The sequence below is a fragment of the Spermophilus citellus genome (genome assembly GCF_964194105.1).
Source record: "Spermophilus citellus genome assembly, chromosome: 8".
Lineage (NCBI taxonomy): Eukaryota > Metazoa > Chordata > Mammalia > Rodentia > Sciuridae > Spermophilus > Spermophilus citellus.
This window is the reverse complement of record NC_138189.1, coordinates 61,757,837-61,783,364: the sequence shown is the minus strand read 5'-3', so window position 1 is coordinate 61,783,364 and position 25,528 is coordinate 61,757,837. Positions and strand designations below refer to the sequence as shown.

The following is a 25,528-nucleotide window of genomic DNA, read 5'->3' as shown; positions in this document are numbered from 1 at the left end:
TGCTTAACCATTGAGCCACATCCCCAGCCTTTTTTGTATTTTATTTAGGGGCAGATTTTCGCTAAGTTGCCGAGGCTTGCTTTGAACTTGAGATCATCCTGCTTCAGCCTTCTGATCTGCTAGGATTACTGGAGTGCGCCACCTCATCCAGCAATACTTGTTATTAATTAACAGTTTCAAGGGAGAACTTGTAGTAAACTTTTCTATTTTAAAAGTCTGGGCAACCTTGTAAATAGACTACTCTTCTGTGTTTTCACTGCCCTTTAACTTTAGTTGGAAAAGAGGGATTCAAAGGAGAAATTGCAGTAGTCGTTTAAAGTGACCTTTGATTATCAATATATTAAGAATGCTGGAGAACAGACATATAACTTTGCATGTTGATCCTTGAACATATGCCAGTATGTATTGAATATATCTGTTTTGACTACAGTAACATCTTGAGTACATAGTAGGGTGGAGACTGTTCTCCTTAGTTTTCTGTACTACCTATGTAACAACTGCTCTTCTGAGAGGAATTTGAGCTATTTTGGAGTTTGGCTGACAGAATTTGGAGGAGGAGGTACAAATAAAAAATAAAAACATCAAACTATTTTTCTGATTTATGTTTTTCAGTGTCTATATTAGTTCCTGAAGGAGGAAATGAAGAAAACTGTTAGTGTTAGAATTCATAGGGTAATGGCAACATGGTTCCCTTTGTGTTATTACTAAATCTGTTGAATAGTAAGCTTCACTGTAATTGGTGTATAATGTTTGTTGTTCATATGTCAGAAAAATGAACTCTTTGATTACTGTATGCTCCAGGTTATGGATTTAGGGTGTTTAGGGTGTAATAATAATAGGATTTGGGTCTCTAGACATATTGTCATCTATCCTGCTAATTTCCCTCCTGTGTCTTTGGGTTTTCTGAGCTGTACTTACAAATACAAACAATTGAATTGCCAATTTAATATGTAGGTCTTCTACTCCTTGGCTTTCCGGCTTCTACATCAGTTTTTAAAAAAACAGTTTGCTGAAATTTCCAAAAATGTCTGTTTTCTTTAATTCAGCACAATTATTTTGAAATTTATCCATGTGGCCATGTGTGTCAGTAGTTCATTTTTTTTTTTATTGCTGAATTCATTATAAGGACTTGTCACTATGTATTAGCCTTTTGTTATATATTTGGGTTGTTTCTGTTTTTTGGCTTTTAGAATAAAATTGCTAAGAACATGTATGTTTAATTAAATCATTGGGGTGAACATGTTTTCTTTTTCTTTTTTACTTTTTTTTTTTTTTGGTACCGGTGATTGAACCCATGGGTGCTTGACTATTGAGCCACATCCCCTGCTCATACTCCCCCTTTAAATTTTTTTTTTAAATTTTTATTTTGGGATAGGGTCTTTCTCAGTTGCTTAAGGTCTCTTTGTTGCTGAGGTTGGTTTTGAACTTGTGATCCTCCTGCCTCAGCTTTCCTAGCTGCGTGATTCAAGTGCACCACTGTGCCAAGCTCCTGTTTTTTTTCTTTTGTTGGGGTGGGGATGGTACCTGGGTCAAATGGTAGATATATGCTTAAGTTTTTAATAAACTGCTAAATGGTTTTGCAAGGTTGTACTGTTAGTATATGAGAGTTCTACTTGCTCCAAATTCTCAATTTTTTAAAATAGGAATGTGGTAGTATTTTATTGTAGTTGAATTTTATTTGTCCTGTGACATTGAACATTTTATCATGTGCTTCTTTGCCATCCATATATCTTCTTTGATGAAATACCTGATAAATTTTTTGTTCATAATTTGGAACTTCTGGTACAAGGTTGAATAAAATTTAAAGGAGGCATGCTTGCTTTTTTTTTTTTAATTTTAGGAGGAAACCATTCAAAATTCTATTGTGAAGTTTTTTCATTAGTGCCATTTATGAGAATAAGTACATTCCCTTTATTTTTTTAAATGACAATTTTTTTTTCTTTTTGCCATGCCTGGAATTAAACCCAGGGCCTATAGCATGCTAGGCAAGTGCTCCACCACTGAGCTATTATCATAACCACTGAACCATTATCACCACCCTCACCCCTCCATTTTTGAAATGGAGCTCGCACCAAGTTGCCCATTCTGGCTTTGAACTCAGAATCCTCCTTCCTCAACCTCCTGAGTAGCTGGACTTATAGGTATGTGCCACGATTCTCAGAAAGTTTTTCTTTTAAAATAGGAATTGATTGTTAGATTTGCCAAGTGCTTTTCATGATATACTGAGATCATATTTAAAAAAAAAAACTCTGATAGGTGAATTATATATTGATTTTTAAAAAATGGTAAACCAATCTTGCATCCCTGGGATAATTATCATTTGGTATGATTTGTCATTTTTTAAAAAAATGTATTGCTAGATTTTATTTGCCAGAATTCTAAAAATAATTTTGCATCTGCTTCTGTGAGGTATGTAATTTTCTTATACAGCATTGATCTGGTTTTTGTATTAGGGTAATACTTCAGCTTCATGGAAGAGTTTATGTAGAATTGCTAGTATTTTTTTTTTTTTCTGTAAAGGCTGTAACTAAGAGTTTGGGAACTATTGGACCATATGATCTTCTCTTTCCTTCTATTTGTAAAATTTTAATTCTGTCCTCATATGATAGATGTATACATTTTTATAAAACAACTTCTAGTTCTTGTTAATAAATGAACATTCTTGGAAGTATAGTAAATGAGTAAATAAACTTAGCAATAGCACAGAAAAAGTCAGTGTTTTTCTTTTTTTTCCAGTGAAGCAGAATTGACTTCATGAGATTTAGGATTTATAGGAAAGGGAAAGGCAAGATTTCATGTATTTGCATTCATATGCTTGAGTTGTACTGGTTCATTTTCAGGAACTTTACAAGCTAGTTATTAAGCAATCTATTGAAAATTAAAAGTAGTAAAATGATATAAACAAAATTAAACATTAGAAACAAAGTTTCACTGCTTAATTATTTATTATCTGTGTTCTTCAGATTATTTACATTTAAAATATAATGTAATGTCAGGCTGCTCGCTGTTTTCTTGTAGCTCCTTATTCATGGATATTTCCTTGGTAGCTTGAAATCTTCCATGAGCTATCAAGCCATAAAAAGATACAAACCTCAAAATGCCATTGTGTGGGACAGTCTTCCTTCCCTCCCTCTTTTCCTCCCTCCCTCTGTTTTTTCTCTCATTCATTCATTCATTCTTTCTCCTCTGTAATGAGGATCAAACTTAAGGCCTTGAATATTTTAGACAAGCATTTTACAACTTGGTCTACCCTTGTCCACAAGACACAAATGCAGGTGGGAGTATTTGCACCACAAAAACAGATGAATGTGGGACTGGGGATATGGCTCAGTGGTAGAGTGCTTGCCTAGCATGTGTGAGGCATTGGGTTTGAGTCTCAGCACCATATAAAGATTAATAAATGAAGTAAAGTATTGTGTCCATTTACAACTAAAAAAATAGGTGAATGCTTTAAACATATTTAATATGTTGGTTTTCTAGACTTAAAAGTAATAAGAGAAGCTGGGCATGGCATGGTGTGGTTGCTTATAATCCCAGCAGTTAGGAAGGCTGAGGCAAGAGAATTGCAAGTTTGAGACCAGCCTTAGCAATTTAGTGAGGCTCTAAGCAACTTAGTGAGACCTTGTCTCAAAATAAAGAGGGCTGGGGATGTAGCTCAGTGGTAAAGTGCCTTTGGTTTAATCCGCAGTAATCTCCCCCCCCCAAAAAAAAAAAAAAGAGGGGAGGAAATCATAATAAATCAAATCAAAATTTAATATGTTGCAACTTTTTTTTTTTAATTAAAAGTTTTTGAGACAGTCTTGTTAAATTGCCCAGGCTGGCCTTGAACTTGAGATCCTCCTGCCTTAACCTGAGGAGTCCTGGGAATTATAGGTATGAGCTACAATGTCCAGCTGTAATTTCTTTAAGAATGTGACAACTGAAGCAGTAAAGGATATAGACCCATTTTGATGTTCTACTAGAAGAAACACTGTTGAGCAGAAGTAAAAGGGAATGAAGGAAGGTGACTCTAGGAATGGTAGTTTCATGTTTATTATTAAACTTTTATGGGTGAAAGTTTTTCATATTAATAAAATGATCAATAGCAAAGAGTCAGGAATAAACAGATTTTTAAAGCTTTCTCTATCTGTACTTTGCTTTGGTAAGTACAATACCCTCTGCTGGCTCCAGTGATACTTTAAGCAATCCTGAAATACTACACTTGTTCCTCTTTTCATGTTGTATATTATCTTGGTGCCTTTTTTTGTTTTTGCCTTGTCTATCTCTACCTCATTCGCCAACCTTTCCATGAGGGAAATTCTGATTCCTTTTCATTCTTTAGGACTCAGCTGTGTGTGTGTGTGTGTATGTGAGTGTGGTATGTGTGTGCACGCACACATGTGCATGTGCCAAATCTTTGTCAGCATTGGATGTTGGGGATTATAGGCATGTAATACTGTTCCTGGTTTGTCAGTTTTAATAGGTGTGTGATGGTATTTCACTGTGATTTTGAGTTGCATTTCCCTGATGCCTAATGTTTGAATGTTATTCCACGTGCTTATTTGCTGCCCATGTATCTTCTTTGGTGAAGAGTCTTTTCAAATCTTGTGTGAATTTTTATCCCTGGATGCTGGGGATCAAATGCAGGGCCTTCCACGTACTAGCCGAGCGCTCTTAATACTGAGTTATAGCTCCTTGGTATTTTTTTTTTTGCAAGTTCTTTATATATTCTTATGTGTTTCTCAGATGTGTTTTGGTTATATTCTCAATATTATGACCTCTCATTAATTGTTCAAGTAGAAGTTTTAGATGTTTATGAAATCTAGTTTTTTAGATCATGCTTTTTGTTATACTTTTAAGAAATCCTTGCCTAATGCAAGGTCATTTTTTTCTTATGTTTTCTTGTAGAACTTTTATTTTGGCTACTAGGCATTGAACTCAGGGGCACTCAACCACTGAGACATTACCTTTCTCCTTTCCCCCTCCATGACAAATAAACCACTCCTTCACCCCTTTTCAGATCCTGAAGATTTCTGCAGTTATCTCTCATTCACATAAAATTACTTCTGGATTACTTTTGTAAAGTTATATAATAACCAGTAACATCTTCATCTGAGTTAAATATACCGTTATGTTGTTATGTGTTTAATTTAGTTATCTTAGTCCCATTCCCCAATATAGACCATTTAAAATTTGTTATTGTCGTGGGAACTCTACTCTTTCCACCTGTCCTTGAGTATTCTACATGTTATCTGTTTTTCATCACTCTTACCCTTCTTTATAAGAATACAATTATTTAAATGTAAAATATTATATAACTTTCTTTTTCAAGTAATACCGTGAAAGTGGTATATGCTTCCTGAGGACTATACGATTGTCCATCTTGTTCACCAAAAGTAGTATATGCTTCCTGAGGACTATACAATTGTCCATTTTGTTCACTTTGAAGCCCTACTCCTCAATATAGTATATGATGGTGGTAGCTGTGCAATAAATATTTCCTGAATAAATGTTAAACTGGTCAGAAATATGAGACTTCAAAAGTCCAAGAGCTGTTTTCCTCCTAATGACTGAGTGACTTTACCATCATAAAATATAGGTTTTATTTTGTTTAGAGTAGTCACAGAAGCTGCAGATGTTGGGAAAACTCGGAATGAAGTTCTTTTGTGTATGTTTGTACTTATTTATCATCTGTAGACTTTAACTAAATAGGTAATGAAAGAGCAGTCTCATTCAGAGCCCATTGAAGGGAAGTGGAATGAAATTGATAATTAAATTTTTCTTTATCTTGGAGTGTAAACTAGTTTTTGAAGTCTATCAATTTTTAGTCTTTTTAATTGTGGGTATTGGTGATTGAACCCAGTGGTGTTTTACCCAAGAGCTACATCCCCAACCCTTTTTATTTTTTATTTTGAGACACGGTCTTGCGAAGTTGCTTAGGGCCTCACTGAGTTGCTGAGGTTGGCCTCAAACTTGCAGTCCTCCTCCCTCAGCCTCCCAAGTTACTGTGATTATAGGCGTTTGCTACCACGTGCAGCTAAATCTTTAGTTTTGTCAGTATGAATCTACAGTAGGCAGTGTGATTTGCTAGGTGCATTTGAAATGATTGTTTATCATTTAAATGATACATTTTGTTATTTTGAAATAGGGTTTTGTAATATGCTTACAAGGTGAAATGTTGATACTGAGAACCTGATGGAAAAATAATTTTAATTCCCTGCATTTGCGTCCTCTAATTTTTAATACTACAGTTGAAAACCTGATGTTTGAGGCAATAGTGATCATCAGAACTATAGTCGCTACTAAATTACTGAATTAACCCAAATGAAAAATATTTTAACTTACATAAATTCATTTTAAAGGATTAAGGCTTGTGTTTCTATTGGCATTTTAATCAAATCCCAAGAGAGATTTCTGACTCTAAATATGTCCTTATTAATATTATTTTTGTTTTTAGACCCTACTTGACTTGCAGACTTGACTCCAGTATAATAATAGAGTATTTCAATATACCTTTCTCTCTAGTAGATAGGTCATCTACTCTAAACTCTGTAAATAATCTTCAAAACCCCAAATTATTAATTAAATGGATTTAATAGACATCTTTTGAATATTTCCTCCAACAATAACTGAATTCACTTTCGTCTCAGCTGCTCATGAAACTTGTTCAAAGTAGATCATATTTTTCTTATCTAAACAGACCATATTAGGCTACAAAGCAACTCTTAGCAAATATTAAAAAACTGATATAATTCCTTGCATCTTACCATATTAAAATGGAATGAAGTTATCAGTCAACATCAAGAAAAACTACAGAAACTATATAAACACATGGGGATTGAACAATATCATTTTGATTGATGAATGAGTCATAGAAGTAGTCAGGGGAGACATTTAAAAGATTTTGGAATCAAACCAGAATAGTGACACAACATACTAGAAACTTTGGGACACTATGAAAGCAGTTCTAAGAGGAAAGTTTATAGCTGTGAGTGCCTACATAAGAAAATCTGATGGACCCCAAATAAACAATCTATTGATTGATCTTAAATCCCTAGACAAACAAGAGACAACCAATTTCAAAACCAGTAGAAGGAGGGGAATAATTAAGACCAATCTGAAATGAAATAGAGAGTTAAAAAAATACAAAAGATCAGTGAAACAAAGAGTTAGTTCTTTGGTAAAATAAACAATTTAATAAATCCTTAGCCAAACTAACCAAAAGAAACAAGAGAACAGACCCAAATTGATAAAATTAGAGATGAAAAAGGAGATATTACCACAGATATCACAGAAATCTAGGGGATCCTTAGGGATTACTCTGAGAATTTATACTCCAATAAATTGGAAAATCTAGAAGAAATGCATACATTCCTAGACACATAACCTATCAAAGTTGAACCAAGAGGAATTTAGAAAACCTAAAGTGATCAATAATAAGCAATGAGATTGAAGCAGCAATAAAAAGCCTTCTAAAACCTGGGACCAGATGGATACTCAGCTAAATTCTACCCAGGTCTATAAGGAAGAACTAATGTTAGTGCTCTTCAGATTATTCCATGAAAGGGGTGGAACACTTACAAATTTGTTTTGTGAAGCCAGTCTCATCCTGATACCAAACCAGATAAGGACACATTAATGAGTTAAACTACAGACCAATATCCCTGAAAGCATTACATGTAACAACCATTAATAAAACATTAGTCAGACATATTCAAGAACATATTAAGAAGATTGTATATCATGACCAAATTAGTTTCATTCCAGGAATGCAAGGATGGTTCAACATACACGTCAATAAATGTAATTAAAATAAATAAATAAATAAGTGTAATTCTCTATATGAATAGAATTAAGGACAGAATCATCACATTGCCACTTCAATAGATGCAGAGAAAGCCTTCAGCAATATTCTGCATGATAAAACTATGGAGGAAACTAGGAATAGAAGGAACTTGCCTCAACATCAGAAAGTCTATATATGACAAATTGAAAGCCAATATCATGGTGAATGGAGAAGAATCAAAAGCATTTCCTCTAAAATCAGAAGCAAGATGAGGATGTCTCCTCTCATGATGCCTATTCAGTACAGTACTAGAAATTCTAACCAGGGTAATTAGGCAAGGGAAGGAAATACAAATAAGAAGGGATATAAACAGGAAAGGAAAAAGTCAAATTATTACTGTTGGCAGATGATTTGATCCTACATTTGGAATCTAGAAAGCTCCACCTTAAGACTGCTAGAACTAATAAATTCAGAAAAGTAGCAAAATACAAACTCAACATACAAAAATAATTTTCCAACATACCAATAACGGATTCACTGAAAAATAAATCAGGAAAACAATCCTATTCACAAGAACCTCAAAAATAAAATACCTAGGAATAAATGTAACAAGACCTCTACAGTGAAAATCATAGAACACTGAAGGACACTGAGAACAACTCTAGAAAATGAAATGACTTCACACGTTCATGGGTAGGCAGAATTAATATTGTTAAAATGATCATAACCAAAAGTGATATACTTATTCACTAAAAATCCTCATCAAAATATCATTGTCATTCTTCAGAAAACTAGGAAAAAAACTGCTAAAATTCATAATGGAATAGTATTTTCTGAATTCTCTACATGTAACAAATTTTAGACAACAAAGTCTTCCATTCAGAATATTAAATTTAAATTTTACTTAGAAATAGTCCCAATTCGGACATTTGGTTTAGGGTTGTGTGTGTGAAAATATAAAAGAGGAACCAACTACAAATACATGGCAATTGCAGATGATATGCAGCAGTTTAATTAGGCACAGAACTTTGTATCATTTGCTATACTTTATTTATTTTTCTTCCTTTTGCCAAAGCAGTAATTTTTATATTGGACTTCTTGAATAGGTTACTTTAGGGCCGTTTGCCATTTACTTTGTATGTGTCTGTGTCACATTTGAATAGTGGAGTAGTTGGTCATCATTGATGATTGTGTTGTGATTATGAAAAAGACTGCATAATATTAATTTTGATCAAGGTGGCCGTGTAACTTATCCAATTGGAAACCTTTGAAAGTAAAGAAAGAGTGATATTAATAATTACCTTAGAAGAACAGATATAAATTAAGACTGTCAAACCAAGAAATATAATCATCCAAATTACAATGCTTTTGAGAGAAAAGTATCAGAAACCGTAACTCAAATTACCTTAGAAGGGAAATAGATACTGGCTTTTTTGGGATTACCATAGGTGTGATTCACTGAAGTGTGCAGCTTTCTCTGTTTTCTAAAACCATTTTCTCCAGCTGGTGTTCCTTCTCTTTATTGAAGGATTGCCCTCAGCAGTCTGGGCTATATATTCTTTTTTATTTATGATCAGAAGGACAGAAAAGTCTGCTTTTCTCATAAGCATAGAATGCGTTTGAACTATTCTCTGGTCAAGGGGGGTGTCATGTACTGATCTGATATCTGAAATATCACTGAAAGAAATAAGAGAATTGCCTGATTCTTTTAGAGTAATATATTTAGGACACTGTTTGTAAGGTCAGGCTATCTAGGAAAGCAGTGCATCTAAATGAAGGGGAAGGAATTAAGAACCTCTTTGAAGTCTAGAGTCATTGCTTGTTTGCACTTTACTTTAGGTGTCTTTTAATGTTTTCTGCAAGAGTCTAGCATGCTTAGATGATAAGTTTTCCTCAAATGAGAATTTTTAGTATAAAAAGACTTAGTAGCCTGGCAATGGGAGAGAAAAAGAAAACTTTCCATCTCATTTTCTCTAGAAGACTATAGTAATTATTGATGACCTTTTTTTTTTTTTTCCACAGACTAATAGGGATGCCAAAGGAAAAATATGATCCTCCAGATCCTCGCAGAATTTATACCATCATGTCAGCGGAGGAGGTAGCCAATGGGAAAAAATCTCACTGGGCAGAATTAGAAATCTCGGGTGAGTGGAATCTGAAGCATTTTATTTGAGATATACTAGTACAAATGAATAAGGGTATTGCTATTTTGATTTTAATTAGGTGGACTAATTGAAAGTATACTAGAATGCCAAGGTACTAGTTTTTTTTTTTTTTTTAATCTGTTACTAAGTATCTTTGTTCCCACCCTTTCTTTGAGATTAATTACCTTGAGTAAGAGTTACCATCTGGAATTGAGGATTATTGGAAGTTCAGATTCTAAGTAAAACCAGGTTTTGTGATATAATAGATTTTGTTTTATTCTTTCAGAGTAATTTTGACAAATTAAAATCTTTGCCATCCTCCTGTCACTTAAATGTTGGCAAAAAAGGAAACCTTCTTTGAAGGTTTGAATTGAAGCTATCCTAACAAATACATGATTACTGTGTTACAAGACCTCAATAAATGTTTGGGATTTGTTAAAATAGAATATAACATCAGACTAACTCAAACTGAAGTACATTCTACAAAATACCCACTACTAAGCCTCAAAATTATCAAGGTTGTGAAAAACAAGAAAAGAATGAAGAACTGCCATAATTACGGAGATATGATGACTAAATAGAAAATAGTAGCTGGAGTTGAATCCTGGAACAAAAAGGTGTAAAAACTGTTGAAAACCAAATAAAGTCTAGATTTTAGTTAACAGTAATATACCAATGTTGGTTTCCTGGTTTTGCCAAGTTCACCATAGTAATGTAAGATTCTAAAATGAGGAGTAAGAGATATGACTCCCTGTATTATTTTGGTAACTTTTGTGTAATTCTAAAATTATTACAAAGTAAAAAATAGATTGTAAGAAATGTTTTTCTTTTCTGAACTGCTATAGTTCAGATTATATGGGATGTGATTTTTCCCAGTAGGCTTTTGTTTGGAAGAGTTAAACTCACATCGTAATATCAGTGGCAAGCATGGCAAGAATAACTCATACATGTAGCTAAAAGGTAACTGGGTGGATGACAGATTGGCAGTCAGAAGAATATACATGAGCAAATCCTTCAGATCCTATTAGGTTAATCCAGGGTTTGTCAATCTTGGCATATTGACCTTTTGGACCTGATAATTTCTTGTGGTAGAGGGTCGTTGTATGCATTGTAAGATGCTTAGTAGCATCTCTGATGTCTACCTATTAGAAACCAGTAGTACTCTTTTAGTTATGAAAACCACAAATGTTTCTAGACATTGTCAAAGTCCCCCGAGGAGCAGAATTTCTGTATGGAGAAACACTTGGTTAAACCCTGGGTAGAATTGAAATATGTTTCTTTCTTACCTAGAGTCTCTTCACTTGAAAACTTTGTTTAACAATTAAAATGCAAAATTTTAGTTGACATTATAAGTTTGATTATAGATAGCAGGAAAGAACCTGTGGTAGAAAGAACCTGGACAGAAGTTAAAAGTGAATCTACTCCTCAATAGCTATATGAAATAATATTTCCCCTTTGAGAATGATAATGAAAAATGATATATAATTAAAATATCACTTTACTTTTGTAAAGGAGCCTTCAAATAAATTATTTTGTACAATTAATACTTACTGTAGGCATGATAGGTAAGACAGCATCTCATCTTACATGAACTGAGGCCAAATGATTTGTCTGGACTTATGTAGCTAATAAATGATAAAAAGCAGAACTCTGAGCCAGGTCTTATGATCTAGTATATGTTCTATTCTAGGTATCAGTTGCTGATTGATAAAGCTAGATGTGGAACTATTTTCTTGAGGATGTTGCACTTAATGCAAAAAATCTTAAACCAGAGTTCTTAATCTCTGATTGCAAGATCAGAAGAAGATTCCTTTGGGAATACAGTGGTTTTTCTGATGGCTGATCTAAGGCTCATTCTAAATTATATAGTAGTTTATTCTTGTTTTAAAGTTTGTAGACTAATCCAGATCTTTGAAATGGACAAACCTTGCAGTAAAAATTATCATGGAGTATGTGAGGAAAACTTTAGTATGGAGTCAGACTTTAAAAAAAAAAAAAAGTCAAGATTCTTCTACCACTTGTTCAGTTAGCTTCGTTTTATCCATGAGATCTTACTCCAAGGGTCTCTACATCTTGCCATAACTCACTGAATACATGGAAGGTCTATGGGAAGGAGGGATTATTGGGTGAAAGTGGCCAGAAATTAAAGTATGGTTGGGTGTGTTTAGAAGCAATTATTTGACCTTAAACACAAAATTAAAATGTCAAAGATAAAATATTTGTAGGCAGCTGCTGCTATCTCTCTTTTTTTTAAAATTAAAACAATTTTTTTTTGTAGTTTTAGATGGACAGCATGCCTTTATTTATTTATTTATTTTTGGTACCAGGGATTGAGCTTAGGGGCACTTGACCACTAAGCCACATCCCCAGTCCTATTTTGTAACTTACTTAGAGACAGGGTCTCACTGAGTTGCTTAGTGCCTCTCTCTTGTTGTGGCTGGCTTTGAACTCACAATCCTCCTGCCTCATCCTCCCGAACTGCTGGTATTACAGTGTGTGTCACTGTGCCTAGCTTATTTTGTTTGTTTATTTTGATGTGGTGCTAGGGATTGAATTCAGTGCCTCACGCGTGCTAAGCAAGTGCTCTGCCATGGAGCTACAACCCCAGCCCCTGCTGTCATATTTTAGTCCTTGTGACTTAACCTTTTTCTTGGGCCTGGAGTTTTATGCATCAATATTTTGCCTTTCAGGTAGAGTGCGGAGCTTAAGTACATCACTTTGGTCATTGACACACTTGACGGCATTGCACCTAAATGACAATTTCCTTAGTCGCATTCCACCTGATATTGCCAAGCTTCATAATCTGGTTTACCTGGATCTGTCATCCAATAAACTCAGAAGTTTACCAGCAGAACTAGGAAACATGGTGTCTCTCAGGTGAGGAAATGCTTACAGATGTGACTTACTATATAAAATTCTAAATTTGCCAAATAAAAATATGGGATATTACTCATTTTTTGAAATATTTATTTTTTATTTGTAGTTGGACACAATATCTTTATTTATTTATTTTTTAATGTGGTGCTGAGGATCCAACCCAGGCCCATGCATGTGCTAGGCGAGCTCTCTACTGCTGAGCCACAACCCCAGCCCTGGATGTTACTCATTTTATAGTGGGATTTCTACATCTTTGTGAAGATTGAATTTTAAGTACAGTGCTTGATTTGGTCTCCATTAGACATTTCTTTTTCTTCCTTTGTCTAAAGAAATTTTCTTCCTTTGTCAAAATCACTTCAATGAAATACAGACTTGAAGTGGGGTGAGATTAAAATATTTAGTAAGTCTCACTTAGGATCAAGTCTGATATAACTAATCAGGAATAATTGGAAAAATTGGTTTGCTTATAAACAAATTTTTAGGGACATAACTATTATATAAGATAGTATATTTATATTTTATATTACAGTTCTTTAAGGGAACTGGAAAGCCTGACAAAATAGGTTTATTTCTAGTTCTTTCAGGATCCTGTAAGAATTTCTTCATAGGAGAAAAATTTTCAGGAATCTTAAGACCTTATATAAATGTTGCCAGTGAAAATAAACATTGCTTTTTTTTTTTTTTTTTTTTTTTCAGATTATAGTGGGTTTTTTTGGTATTTTATTTATTTATTTCTTTTTTTTCTTTTTTTCTTTTTATTTTTTATTGTTGGTCGTTCAAAACATTACATAGTTCTTAATATATCATATTTCACAGTTTGATTCAAGTGGGTTATGAACTTCCATTTTTACCCCGTATACCGATTGCTGTATCACATCAGTTACACTTCCATTGATTTACATATTGCCATTCTAGTGACTGATGTATTCTGCTGTCTATCCTATTCTTTACTATCCCCCTTCCCCTCCCCTCCCCTCCCCTCCTCTCTCTCTACCCCCTCTACTGTAAATCATTTCTTCCACTTGTATTATTTTACTCTTACCCCTCCTTTCCTCTTATATGTAATTATGTATAACCCTGAGGATCACCTTCCATTTCCATGCTAAACATTGCTTTTGTATCTTATCTGTTGAGTAATAATTTTAAAAAATTACTGTGATATGTTAAAAATTAAACAGACTTTTGTTGTTTATCATCCCTTACTGATTTATTGGTTTTGTCTTAGTTTTTCTGGTTATCTACTAATGAAGGTGCTCTTTATTTTTTCTATAGTACTCTCGAAATTTCATAATCATGAACCTAGATCTTATCTATTATATCTTATTGTTATATATTCCATCCTGTGCTTTAATGTTTATGTTCTGTGTCAGTGATTGTTTATCAGAGTACTTGTCTTTTCATGTTTTCTATTTAGCTACCTTTTACTTCTGTGATACACTAACTTGTTCTTTCTTTTTTCTTTTTTTGTTTTCATAGTACTTTGACATAGATTGTAATCAATTATAAAAATCACACAGGTTATTGGCCATTCATTGTGGTTTATTCCTAAAGTTTGTGTAAAAAACTTAACTTTTTTTTCTCTAAATTAAACTAGGTTTCAGTTGGAAACTATTGGTATTTGTCACTCTGATTTGCATATGACAGGCATTTTGGGTGAGAGAAGAGAACATGGATTTAGCATGAGAATGATGTGCAGTTCCTATACTCCTGACTTTAATTTGTGCTGGGAAATGAGGAAATCATAGAAACACTGTTAATTGTGGCAGTTGCACATTTTGTAGTACTTTTAGTGTTGCACAGCAGTTTTGGATTAGTATAGACAGATGCTTTGAATGTAAATATCACTCATGGTATGTTAGAAAGTTAAGAATGGCAAATGTGGGGTTGGAGATGTGGCTCAAGTGGTAGTGCGCTCATCTGGCATGCATGAGGCACTGGGTTCGATCCTCGGCACCACATAAAAATAAAATGTTTTCATTAAAAAAAAAAATAGCAAATGTGGAAATTAATAAAGCCTGGTATATTAAACTGAAACAATGTTGTTTTTTTTTTCTTTAAACAGGGAATTGCTTTTAAATAACAATCTGTTACGGGTTTTGCCTTATGAACTTGGTCGGCTCTTCCAGCTACAAACTCTAGGTTTGAAAGGTGAGTTTTTTTTTTGTTTTTGTTTTTGTTTTTAAAGAGAGTTTTAACACTGAGTGTTAAGGTGTTCTGAGCCCTTAAAGGCCATTTTGGTTATCATATAACCGAAAAATTTTAGTGTCATTTTAAGAAAAGTAGTTTTTTGGGTATCGAATTTAGCTTCCAGATTTCAGCATAATGTCATCATCTTAAACAAACTTGTTGGGAAACGATTTTTGTTTTGTTTATGTACTTTAATTTTGTATAAAACTCTAAAATTATTTAGAGAAGATATTTTTTCTTTTTATTATTAGTGTAACTATAGCACATTAATTGTAGAAATTGAGTTTCACTGTGTGGAGATACTTTAAATTAATGCTGCAGTTCCCCACACCTGCTCTTTTAGGATGACTTTATCGTAAACCATAGTAGTCCAAATGCCCCGTGTTTAGTGTTTAATGCACTAGATAAAATAATGACATATTATATAATTACAAGAGGGAAAACATTATAATAGTAAGAATTAGCTGTATCTGATTAGTGTAATTATTTTAAGTAAAATACATTAATCAAAAATTTATGCTCCTGGGCTGGGGCTGGGGCTCAGTGGTAGCACACTTGCCTAGCATGTGTGAGGCACTGGGTTCCATACTCAGCACCACATACAAATAAATAAAATGAAGCTCTGTCAACAACTAAAAAAAAACCCAGATAAATTTATGCTCCTGAGACTTTGAATTTTTGCTTAGTTTGGGATGAAAGTCATCTTCATATCATATATATATATATATATATATATATATATATACACACATATATATATATATATATATATATATATAATGAAATTTGCATATGAAGAAGAGTTTATTTTTTAACAGAGGACTAAATACAAATGCACTGTACTAAACATTTTATTCTATGCTTGTGAGGAATAAACATCAATGTTTTATAAAGTATATACTTTTAGATTTGTTTTCCTTTCTCAAAGATTATGAGTCTCCATGAAAATGATCTATTTGTATTTTTTATATTCTATAATGTAGCATTGCAAATGATGTTTAAGTGAGAATGGAAAGAATACTGATATTATTGGCTAAAATGCAGAAATATTATGCTTACTGTTATATTTTCATAAATTAGATAGTTAAATGGATGGCCTGAATATCATGCTTATAGTTGATCCATAGGATTTTACTGGGATTTTTTTGTAATGTTGAAGTGGAGAGGGAAAATACTTTATTGAAAATATTTTCTGAGGATTAGTCCAGGACATTTGAGATTTAATGGTAATAGTCCAGGACATTTGAGATTTAATGGTTAAGACATTTTTCTGTTATTTCCTATATGTTAAATCTTATTATATAGTTAAAAGAGTATGGTGCAGCAAGAGGTAGAGTAGGAACAAGTCTATTCCTCTTTGTAAAGAAATTATGAAATGTTTTTTTTAATAATGTTGGATTCATAAAATATGAAATTCACAGATTCCTACTGATTATAATAATTATAGTTCTTTGTCTTTAGAACCATTATTATTTTTTTATACCTTTATTTATTTATTTTTATGTGGTGCTGAGGATTGAACCCAGGGCCTTGCACATGCTAGGCAGGTGCTCTACCGCTGAGCCATGACCCCAACCCCAGAACCCTTATTTCTTTACACATTAATCAGATCAGCTATTTTTTTCTTTTGATATTGATAGTACATCAGTGATAAATAAATAATTTATAATTGAACCTAGCAAACTTACCTTTTGTACCAGGCAGTTTTCCTAAAAAGTAATGTTAACATTTTTTCTTTTTCTTGTCTGGTACCAGGAATTGAACCAAGGGGCACTTAATCACTGAGACATGTCCCAGCCCTTTTATTTTTATTTCTTATTTTGTGATAGGGTCTTGCTATGTTGCTTAGGGCTTTACTAAATTGCTGAGTAGTGATTCTCCTACTACAACCTCCTGGGCTGTTAGGATTGCTGGCCTGCAGCACCTTGCCTGGCCGATTTTTATTTTTCATGAATCAATTCCATATTATCTTGCATAGAAATGTATTATGATTTGGATAAGAAGTGTTCCCCAAAGCTACTATGTTAATGCAGGAATGTTTGGAGGTCAAATGATTAGATTATGAAAGTAGTAACCTAAGCAGTCTGTCCTACTTTGAGTGGACTGACTAGATGGTAACTAGGCAGGTTGGGCATGGCTGGAGGAGGTGGGTCCCTGAAGGCACCTTCTGTGCCTGTACAGCCCCTTCACTCCTCTCCCTGGCTCTGTTTCTTGGTTGCCAAGAGGGGAACAACTTCTTCCACCATGTCCTTCTGCCATGATGTGCTGCCATGCTTTGGTCCCAGAGCAATGGACTCAGCCAACCATGGACTAGACCTCTGGAACCCTGACCAAAATAAATGTTTCATCCTCTACATTGTTTTTGTCAGGTTTTTTTTGGTCACAGTCATGGAAGCTTGACTAACACAGATGTGTTCTTGTGTTCTTAGGAAATTTACACTAAGTATCAACTGAATGGATATTCTGAATATTTTTCATTCAATTTTTGGTGGTGGGGGGATGCAGGTATTGGGGATTGAACTCAGGGGCACTCAATCACAAAGCTACATCCCCAGCCCTGTTTTGTATTATATTTAGAGACAGGGTCTCACTGAGTTGCTTAGTGCCTTGCTTTTGCTGAGGCTGGTTTGAACTCACAGTCCTCCTATCTCAGCCTTCTGAGCTGCTGACATTATAGGTGTGTGCCACCATGCCCAGCTTTTTCATTCGATTTTACTAGCATGATGTTAGTCCTAAAATGATTGTCTTTGGTTGGCCTTCCATTGTAGTGGCCTTTTAAACTCTATTAATACATATTCATTAAGGTCTCTTAGAAGTCTGCTTTATATGTCATGTACCATCTCTGCTTCACCAACTGTAACTGAACTTTGTTCATGCCTTTTCATTAAACTTCAGTTTGTTCTGTGGTGTACATAGGTTGAGTAGTGTTTTAGGTTTTGGATTTAGGGCAGGGTTTGAAGTATGTAAATGGGTATAATGAGATACCATGGAGATAAGACCCAAGTCTACCATAAGTCAATTATGTTTCATGTACATCTTATACACATAGCACGACCAAGATAGTTTTATATAGTGTGTGTGTGTTTCTTTTTGTGGAAGTAGCGGGAATTGAACCCAGGGTACTCTACTGCTGAGCCATATCCCAGCCTATTTAATTTTATTTTTGAGAAGGCTCTTGCTAAGTTGCCATGGCTGGCCTGGAATTTGTGACCCTCCTGCCTCAGCTTCTTGACTGGTTGGATTATTGACCTGTGCCATTGTGCCTGGCTTTATATGGTATTTTTAGTACACCTTCATTTTTACTGTGATCTATCACATGAGGTCAGGTATGGAACTTTCCACCTATGGCATCATGTCAGTGTTAAAATGTTTTTGACTTTGGAGTATTTCCATTTTGTGATTTTCATATTAGGAATGCTCAATCTTACCTTTAGGAATGCTTAACCTGAATATATTCAGTCCTTTTCTCTTCTTTGAGAATTTGTGTAGTTTTCAGTCAGTGCCACTTTGTATTCAGATGATCCACTATGAAAGAGAAATATATGTTCAGAAAAGAAAAAACAAAATCTTCCTGCCTTTTTAAAAACTGTAAGATAATAGCCAGGTACAGTGATGCATCCAAGTGACTTGAGAGGCTGAGGCAGGAGGATTACAAGTTTGAGACCAACTGTAGCAACTTAGTGAGACCCTAAGTGATTTAGGGAAACCTTGTCTCAAAAAATAGGGCTGGGAATGTGGCTCAGTAGTAAAGCACTCCAGGGTTCAATCCTTACTACCAAAAAAAAAAGAAAAAAAAAATTGACAAAATCAAGAATGCCCTAATGAAGTGATTGAAGAAATGTTTGTAACAAATCACAACTTTATATACTTAGGAAGGTAAAACTTGAAGTAATTTCTAAATCAATCTTAGTAGCCATATCATGGTTCTTCTTGTCAAGAAAGAAAGAAAAAGAAAAGTGAATGTATCATTTAAAATAGCACTGTGATATCCTTAAGAGAAACAATGGGAGTCAATGATTTTATTTTTGTATTGAAACTGAAAGAGGGGTGTCTTTTCTCTATTTTCTTCCTTAGAAACACAGATACTGAGCTTTTAATAATGATTTGGATCATCTTGGCTCAACAAACTAATTTTTAGAAATTCTTTTTCTTTTTATTTTTAGAAATTCTATTTTGAGATCTGGGGAGTGTGTATTTGAGGGTAGGTTGTTTGAGGAATTCAGATAATTCAGACCCCTATCTCTAAATAAAATTTAAAGGGCTAGGGATGTGGTTTAGTGGTTAAGCACCCCTAGGCTTAATCCTCAGTACCAAAAAAGAAAGCACAACAACAAAACACTTGAAAAATGTAATTATTACTAATTTAGGAGGTAAAGTGTTATTACTGTGTTATAACTGAACTTCTGGAAGTTAAAAAAGAAAAGTTTTATTGTTGTATGATATTATATCCTGTAGTTCATATGAGAGGGTATAATGCAAATTCTAATTATACTCAGTTCCATTTTTTAACCTTTCTGATTGGGATAATTAAAAAGATGATAGAATAGTTTTATTGGTGAGATTTATAGGGAAATATATAGATTTATAGGCATAATCATAGATCCCAAAGACTTTTTTTTTTGGCACTGGGAATTGAAGCCAGGGACACTTTAGCACTGAACTATAATCCCTGTCCTTTTTGTTTTTTATTTTTATATTGTCTCCGTAAATTTTCTGAGGCTAGCTTATAATTTATAATCCTCCTGCCTCAGCTTCCCACGCTGTTGGGATTATAGGCATGCACCACTATCGCACCTGGCCTCCCCTGTACATTTTAAGTTTCCTGTGTGTTCTTTCATGTTTACATCTTCCTGCTGTCTTCTAGAGGTTATTTTTGTCTTAAATGTTATATAAATGAAATCCTGAACATAATTTCCTGTGTCTTGCTGAATCAACATTGTTTTAATGATTCAGCCATGTAGATGCATACATGTAATTATACATCATTTGTTTCACTGCTTTGTTGTATTCTGATAGTGAATATGCTGTAATTTATTCATTATACTGTACATATTTAGATTCTTTTTTCTTTTTCTTTTTTGGCTTCTATAAGCAATGCAGCTATGAATATTCTAGGTAGTATGAGTCTCCTGATACAGTTCATAGAAATGGAATGGTATTGTTGGGTTTTAGAAGTCTGTGCATCCTTAGCTCTATTAGGTAATGCTAATGTTTTACAAAATAGTTATATAAAACTGCACTTCCAAAATAGTATAGTTTCCATTTTTCAGTCTTCTCTCTAGTTCTTTGTATTGTCAAGTTTTTAAAAAGTTTTGCAGTTATTGAATATGAAATAGTTTCTAATTGTGATCTTTCTAATTGCTAATAAGATTGAACACCTATATTGTCTATTAATATTTTTTCTTTAAATATACTATTGATGTCTATTAGCTATTTTCAATTGGATTGTTTCTTACTGATTTGTAGGAGTTCTTAACTTTTGTCTATTTTATGTACGTCTTTTCCCACTATTTGGTCTTTTCTTTTTCCTTTCTGATATCATTTAATGAGTAGATGATTATAGTAGTTGAATTTTTTAAAATCAATTAGTATGTTTTGTATCTTGTTAAAAGAAATCCTCCCTCCACCCTGTTAGAAATACTTGTTTACATTCTAAAAGTTGTGAAATTTTGCTCTTCTTTAGTTCATATGGAATTGATTTTTGAATATGGTATGAGGGTCTATTTGGGGAAGGATCTAATCATGTTTATGTTCTATGAGTAACCAGTTGTCTCAGTGTCATTTACTGAATAATTTTTCCTTTTCCCACTAGTCAGCAAAGTTACTTTTCTAGACATTTGCTATGTTTAGCCTACTTTTATTATCTGTGTTCTAGTCCAGTGGTCAGTTTGTCTAACCTTATACCAGTTACTAGGTTGTTGTTGTTGTTATTATTATTATTATGGCTTTATATTAAGACTTGATATCTCATTTATGAAGCCCTGTCACATTTTTCTGTAGCAGCATCTTGATTGTTTGGGTGTTTTAGCTCTCTCTTAGGCATAAAAAATAACTTGTTAAGTTTTGCCAGCAAAATCTGAATTAATTTGGGTTTTATATATAGACAATGATTTTACCTTTTTCATAGTTTTTCTTTTCATATTTTTATGTATTTAATTTTTTTCTTGTTTTAGAGCATTGCCTAGGATATTTCATATAGTGTTGACTAGAATCATTAATACCAGTCATTAATGCAACTTTGGAATTGCATTGACCCTCTGGATTACTTAAGGACAAATTGGCATCTCCTTTTCCATTTATTTAGATTAGATTTAATGCCTTTAAATAAAATGTTACACACTTTCTGTATACTGATCTAGTATCTATACTGATCTAGCACTTTTTTTTTTAAATTAGAGCTTTATAGTTATTCATAGTAGCTGGGTTCAGGCCAGCAAAGTCATACATATGTGGAATATGACTTCATTCATGATCCCTCTGTTTCCCCTCCCCTATTCTTCTTTTTCTACTGCAATTTTGCTCATCTGTTTGTTTTTGATGGTTTTTTTTATGCATAAGGTGAGAATTCCTGTGGTATGCTTATATGTCCATATAACATGATTAAAAAAATTAATTCCTAGTGCATCTTTTATTAGATTTGTATCTAGGTACCCTAAAATATTTTTTGTAACTTTGTAAACTATAACTTTCTATGTTTTTAAAAGTTGTTTTCAATGTTATTTGCTGTTTGGATGTGGATATAAAGCCCTTTCCCCTCCTCCCTGGGATTGAACCAGGTCCTTGGTCTTTTTTTTTTTTTAATATTTTTTTTAGTGATGAACACAACATCTTTATTTTTATGTGGATCCAACCCAGTGCCTCATACATGCGAGACAGGTGCTCTACCACTGAGCCACAACCCTATCCCCTAGATCTTTGGTCTTATTGTGAGCCTTCTTGATCAAATTCTCATTTTTTCTAAAAACTTGTTTGCAAATTATTTTGGATTTTATATGTATATAATCACTTCTGTGATAACTCTTCACATTCTTTTTTAAAAGTATTTTTAATTGTAGGTAAACATGATATCTTTATTTTATTTATTTTTATGTGGTGCTGAGGATGGAACCCAGTTCCTCACACTGAGCTACAACCCCAGCCCCTTTTTTCAAATTTTTATGTATTTAATTTTTTATTGTTGTTTTAAAGTACAACCTTGGATATATCATATAGTGTTGACTAGAATCATTAATACCAGGCATGCTTCTATTAATTCCAATATTAAAGGGGATACTTCTAGTAGTTTCACATTAAGAGTGATATTTGCCTATAATTTTGGTTAATAAAAGAAGTTTAGATTCCAAAATTTTCTTTTTATTCCTACTTTGCAATTCATTGTTCAGATAGTTTATCAAATGCTTTTCATCATCTGTTGATGATTATATTGTTTTTGTCATTTCAGAGGTTAATGTGATAAATTATACATTTCCCCTCAATTTAAACATTTCTTTTCTTTTGGTAAACCCAAAATGTTTGTGTTATTATATGTTTTTATATATTGCTGGATTTAATTTGATGTAGCTATCAAGGATTGTGAAGGCAGTGGGATTTTACTCTACTAATAAGCTAATTAGCCAATTACTATTTCATCAATAATGGCAGGAATAACATGAGACTCTGGGGTTGGGTTAGAGATAAAGAACACTTTAAATTCACAAAGTGGCCCCTCTGCATGCTATGTACACAGTGAGTTTGCATTATAATCGAGGAATCTTGGTTTAAGGGATCAGCACTTTTGAAGCAAATAGTGAAAAAAGCAGCAAAAAGCTAGCCCTGCTTCTCCAAGGGAACAGTTAACATGGTAGTATGCTGTGGTTGCTTTGACCTATTTAGTTGTCTATATAAGTAACTACAGAACCTTCTAAGTATCAGGAGACAAATAAGCCTTTGCATCAGTCATACACCAAGAATGCAGAAGGAAACACAAGGCCCGTGGTGGACTCCTTTTCCTGACATTAAAGATTTTCAGGTATATGTTTAGCAATAAAGTAGATCTATGTTTTTTATTATTTTTATTCAGTTGTGTGTAAAATTTATATTGTCTGTAAAGTGGTAGAGCGCTTCCCTAGTATGTGTGAGGCACTGGGTTAGATTCTTAGCACCACATATAAATAAATAAAGGTCCATCAACAACTAAACAAAATATTTTAAAAACCCCCATAATTACATTGTTTGTTCTCTATTGAAAATATCCTTTTTGGAAAATATTTTTTTTAAAAATATATTTGTAGTTATGAGAACTAAAGAGGATTTTGACTGGTTAATGAGTCAATTTTGAAGGAATTGTGTCTGTACCATTGGTATTTATCAGCTTTAAAAAACTTTAATTTGCTTGCATGAAAGTTTCTGTAGTACTTTCCTGGTATGTTTTTTCTATTCTGTTTTACTCCCCACTTTTTTTTTTTTTTTGGTTGGTACTGGAGATTAAATCCAGAGCCTCATACATAATAAGCAAGTGTTGTACTACTGAGCTACATCCTCAGCTTTACATTTCTTCATTTTTTTTAAGAGAGAGAGAGAGAGAGAGAGAGAGAGAGAGAATTTTTTGTTTGTATGTGGTGCTGAGGATCGAACCCGGGCCGCACTCATGCCAGGCGAGCGCGCTACCGCTTGAGCCACATCCCCAGCCCACATTTCTTCATTTTTAAGATTATTTGTTCCTTTTTTCTTTAATTTTTATCTAATTTTAAATTGGATATGATTATTCGTATTTAGAATTAGTTATCTTCAAATATAAGCATTTAAAGCTATAGATGGTCATGTTTGACTACAATTTGCTGCATCCTCAATTTGAGATGAAATGTTTTTATTTATTTATTTTTTAGTTTTTTGAACCTTGTCTGGCTGTGTTGTCCAGGCTGTCCTCCAACTCATGAGTTTAAGTGTTCTTCCTACCTCAGCCTTGAAGTAGCTAGGATAGGTACCACTGTGTCCCGCTAGGAAGTATTTCATTATGGTTTTGTGTCACGTTCCTTGTGACAGAAACACTCAGGGTCACTCCAGGGAAACTGGGCTGCACGAAATAACCACACAAGAGACAGGGATACCTTTTTCTTCGGGGGTCCTTTGATGGCTCCTCTGACCTTAAGGGACCCCAGAAAAAGAGAGAGCAAGTGCGTGCTGACCCTTTTATTGAGGAGAAGCCATTCCAATGAGGCAAGGGGTCAGGCTTTGTGATGTCTGCTGTCAGTAGGTTGACTGACATCTGGGAAGCCCACACCCAAAGGCAGAGCAAGAGAAGGGGACACACAAAGGGCATTTCCATGGAACATTCTATCCTAATCAGGGTAAAGGGGTAATATCACAAAGGAACGGGTGAGTGTAGCTCGATCCATGGGGCTGCAGGAAGGCAAGCCTAGGCATGAAGACATATTCTCCTACTTCAAGGATGGGGCAGTGTCTAGGGTCACTACGAAAGTGACCAACAGAGCCTCTATCAATCATGGGAATGAAAATGCTAGTCATTCAGTGTGACCGCTTCCCAGTTTTGGTCTGTTTTAAAAAATGTGGGTTGTCATATCTTCTTTGTATCGTCAGTTATTTAAAATATTTAAAATTTCAATGCATGTGTGACTTTAAAATATAGCTTTTTATTGTTAGCTTTAAATGTAATTGTGTTATAGACAGATGAGGTAGCCAGTATGAACTGTTTCTTTGATTTTTTTGTTGGCCTAGTATGTGATCAGTTCTTAGGTTTTACTTGTATCTGAAAAAAATATTGTTTCTCTTATTGTTAGGTCTAGGGCTATATATTTGTCAGTTATATCAGATTTGTAAATTGTGTTGTCATATTCTGTTTAAGATATTTATTTTAAAATCATGGTTTTGTTCATTTCCCATGTACTTTGGTTTTTACTCTTTCTTATAAGAGATTATTTTACAAGGTGGTACCATCTTAATATTGCTGTATCTGGTGAATTGACCTTCATACTAGGTAGTGAGTGTTTTTCTTATTAGGGTTTTGTCTTACAGTCTGTTTTGTCTAATATCATAGCTATTTCAGTTCTCTTCAGCTTAATGTTTGTTTCGTACTTTAAGCCTTTTGTGTACTTATGGTTAGGTTTGTCTCTTAGGAGTAATATATAGCTGGACTTTGTTTTTAATCCAGTCTGCCCTATGGTTTTTAATATGTGTTCAGACCACTTGCTTTATACCTAGATGAATTATTGATATTTTTGTTACTGCTATCCTATCTTTTGATTCCACTCTTGAGATTTTTCTCTTTTCTTGCCTGTGTTTTATTCCATTTGCTGTAAAAAAAATATCTGAGGCCAAGTAACTTAAAAAGTAAAGAGGTTTATTTGGCTTATGGTTCTGGTGGCTGGAGAGTTGAAACAGCAAGGTACTGCTATCCTGGCAAGGGCCAGGATGAACATGGTGGAGAATTGGCAAGGGGAATTGGCCATGTGCAGAAAGGACCAAGTATGTTAGGTGGCCTTGTTTTATAACTTGGTCCTGCGTGAGCTGCATTAATCTCTTCTAGGGGTGGTTTTCTTAGGACCTAATTACCTTCTTT

General features: G+C 33.9%; 1 protein-coding gene across 3 annotated transcripts in view; it reads left to right on the top strand.

The window, feature by feature from the left end:
• Positions 1 to 25,528, top strand: part of CNOT6L (CCR4-NOT transcription complex subunit 6 like) — a 105,206-nt gene that overhangs the window by 18,823 nt on the left and 60,855 nt on the right. For all 3 annotated transcript variants that reach the window (XM_081303891.1, XM_081303893.1, XM_081303892.1), the window contains exons 2-4: positions 9,788 to 9,909; positions 12,600 to 12,786; positions 14,849 to 14,934. In XM_081303891.1, the coding sequence (XP_081160017.1) occupies positions 9,788 to 9,909; positions 12,600 to 12,786; positions 14,849 to 14,934 (395 nt within the window). The remainder of the gene's footprint in view (positions 1 to 9,787; positions 9,910 to 12,599; positions 12,787 to 14,848; positions 14,935 to 25,528) is intronic.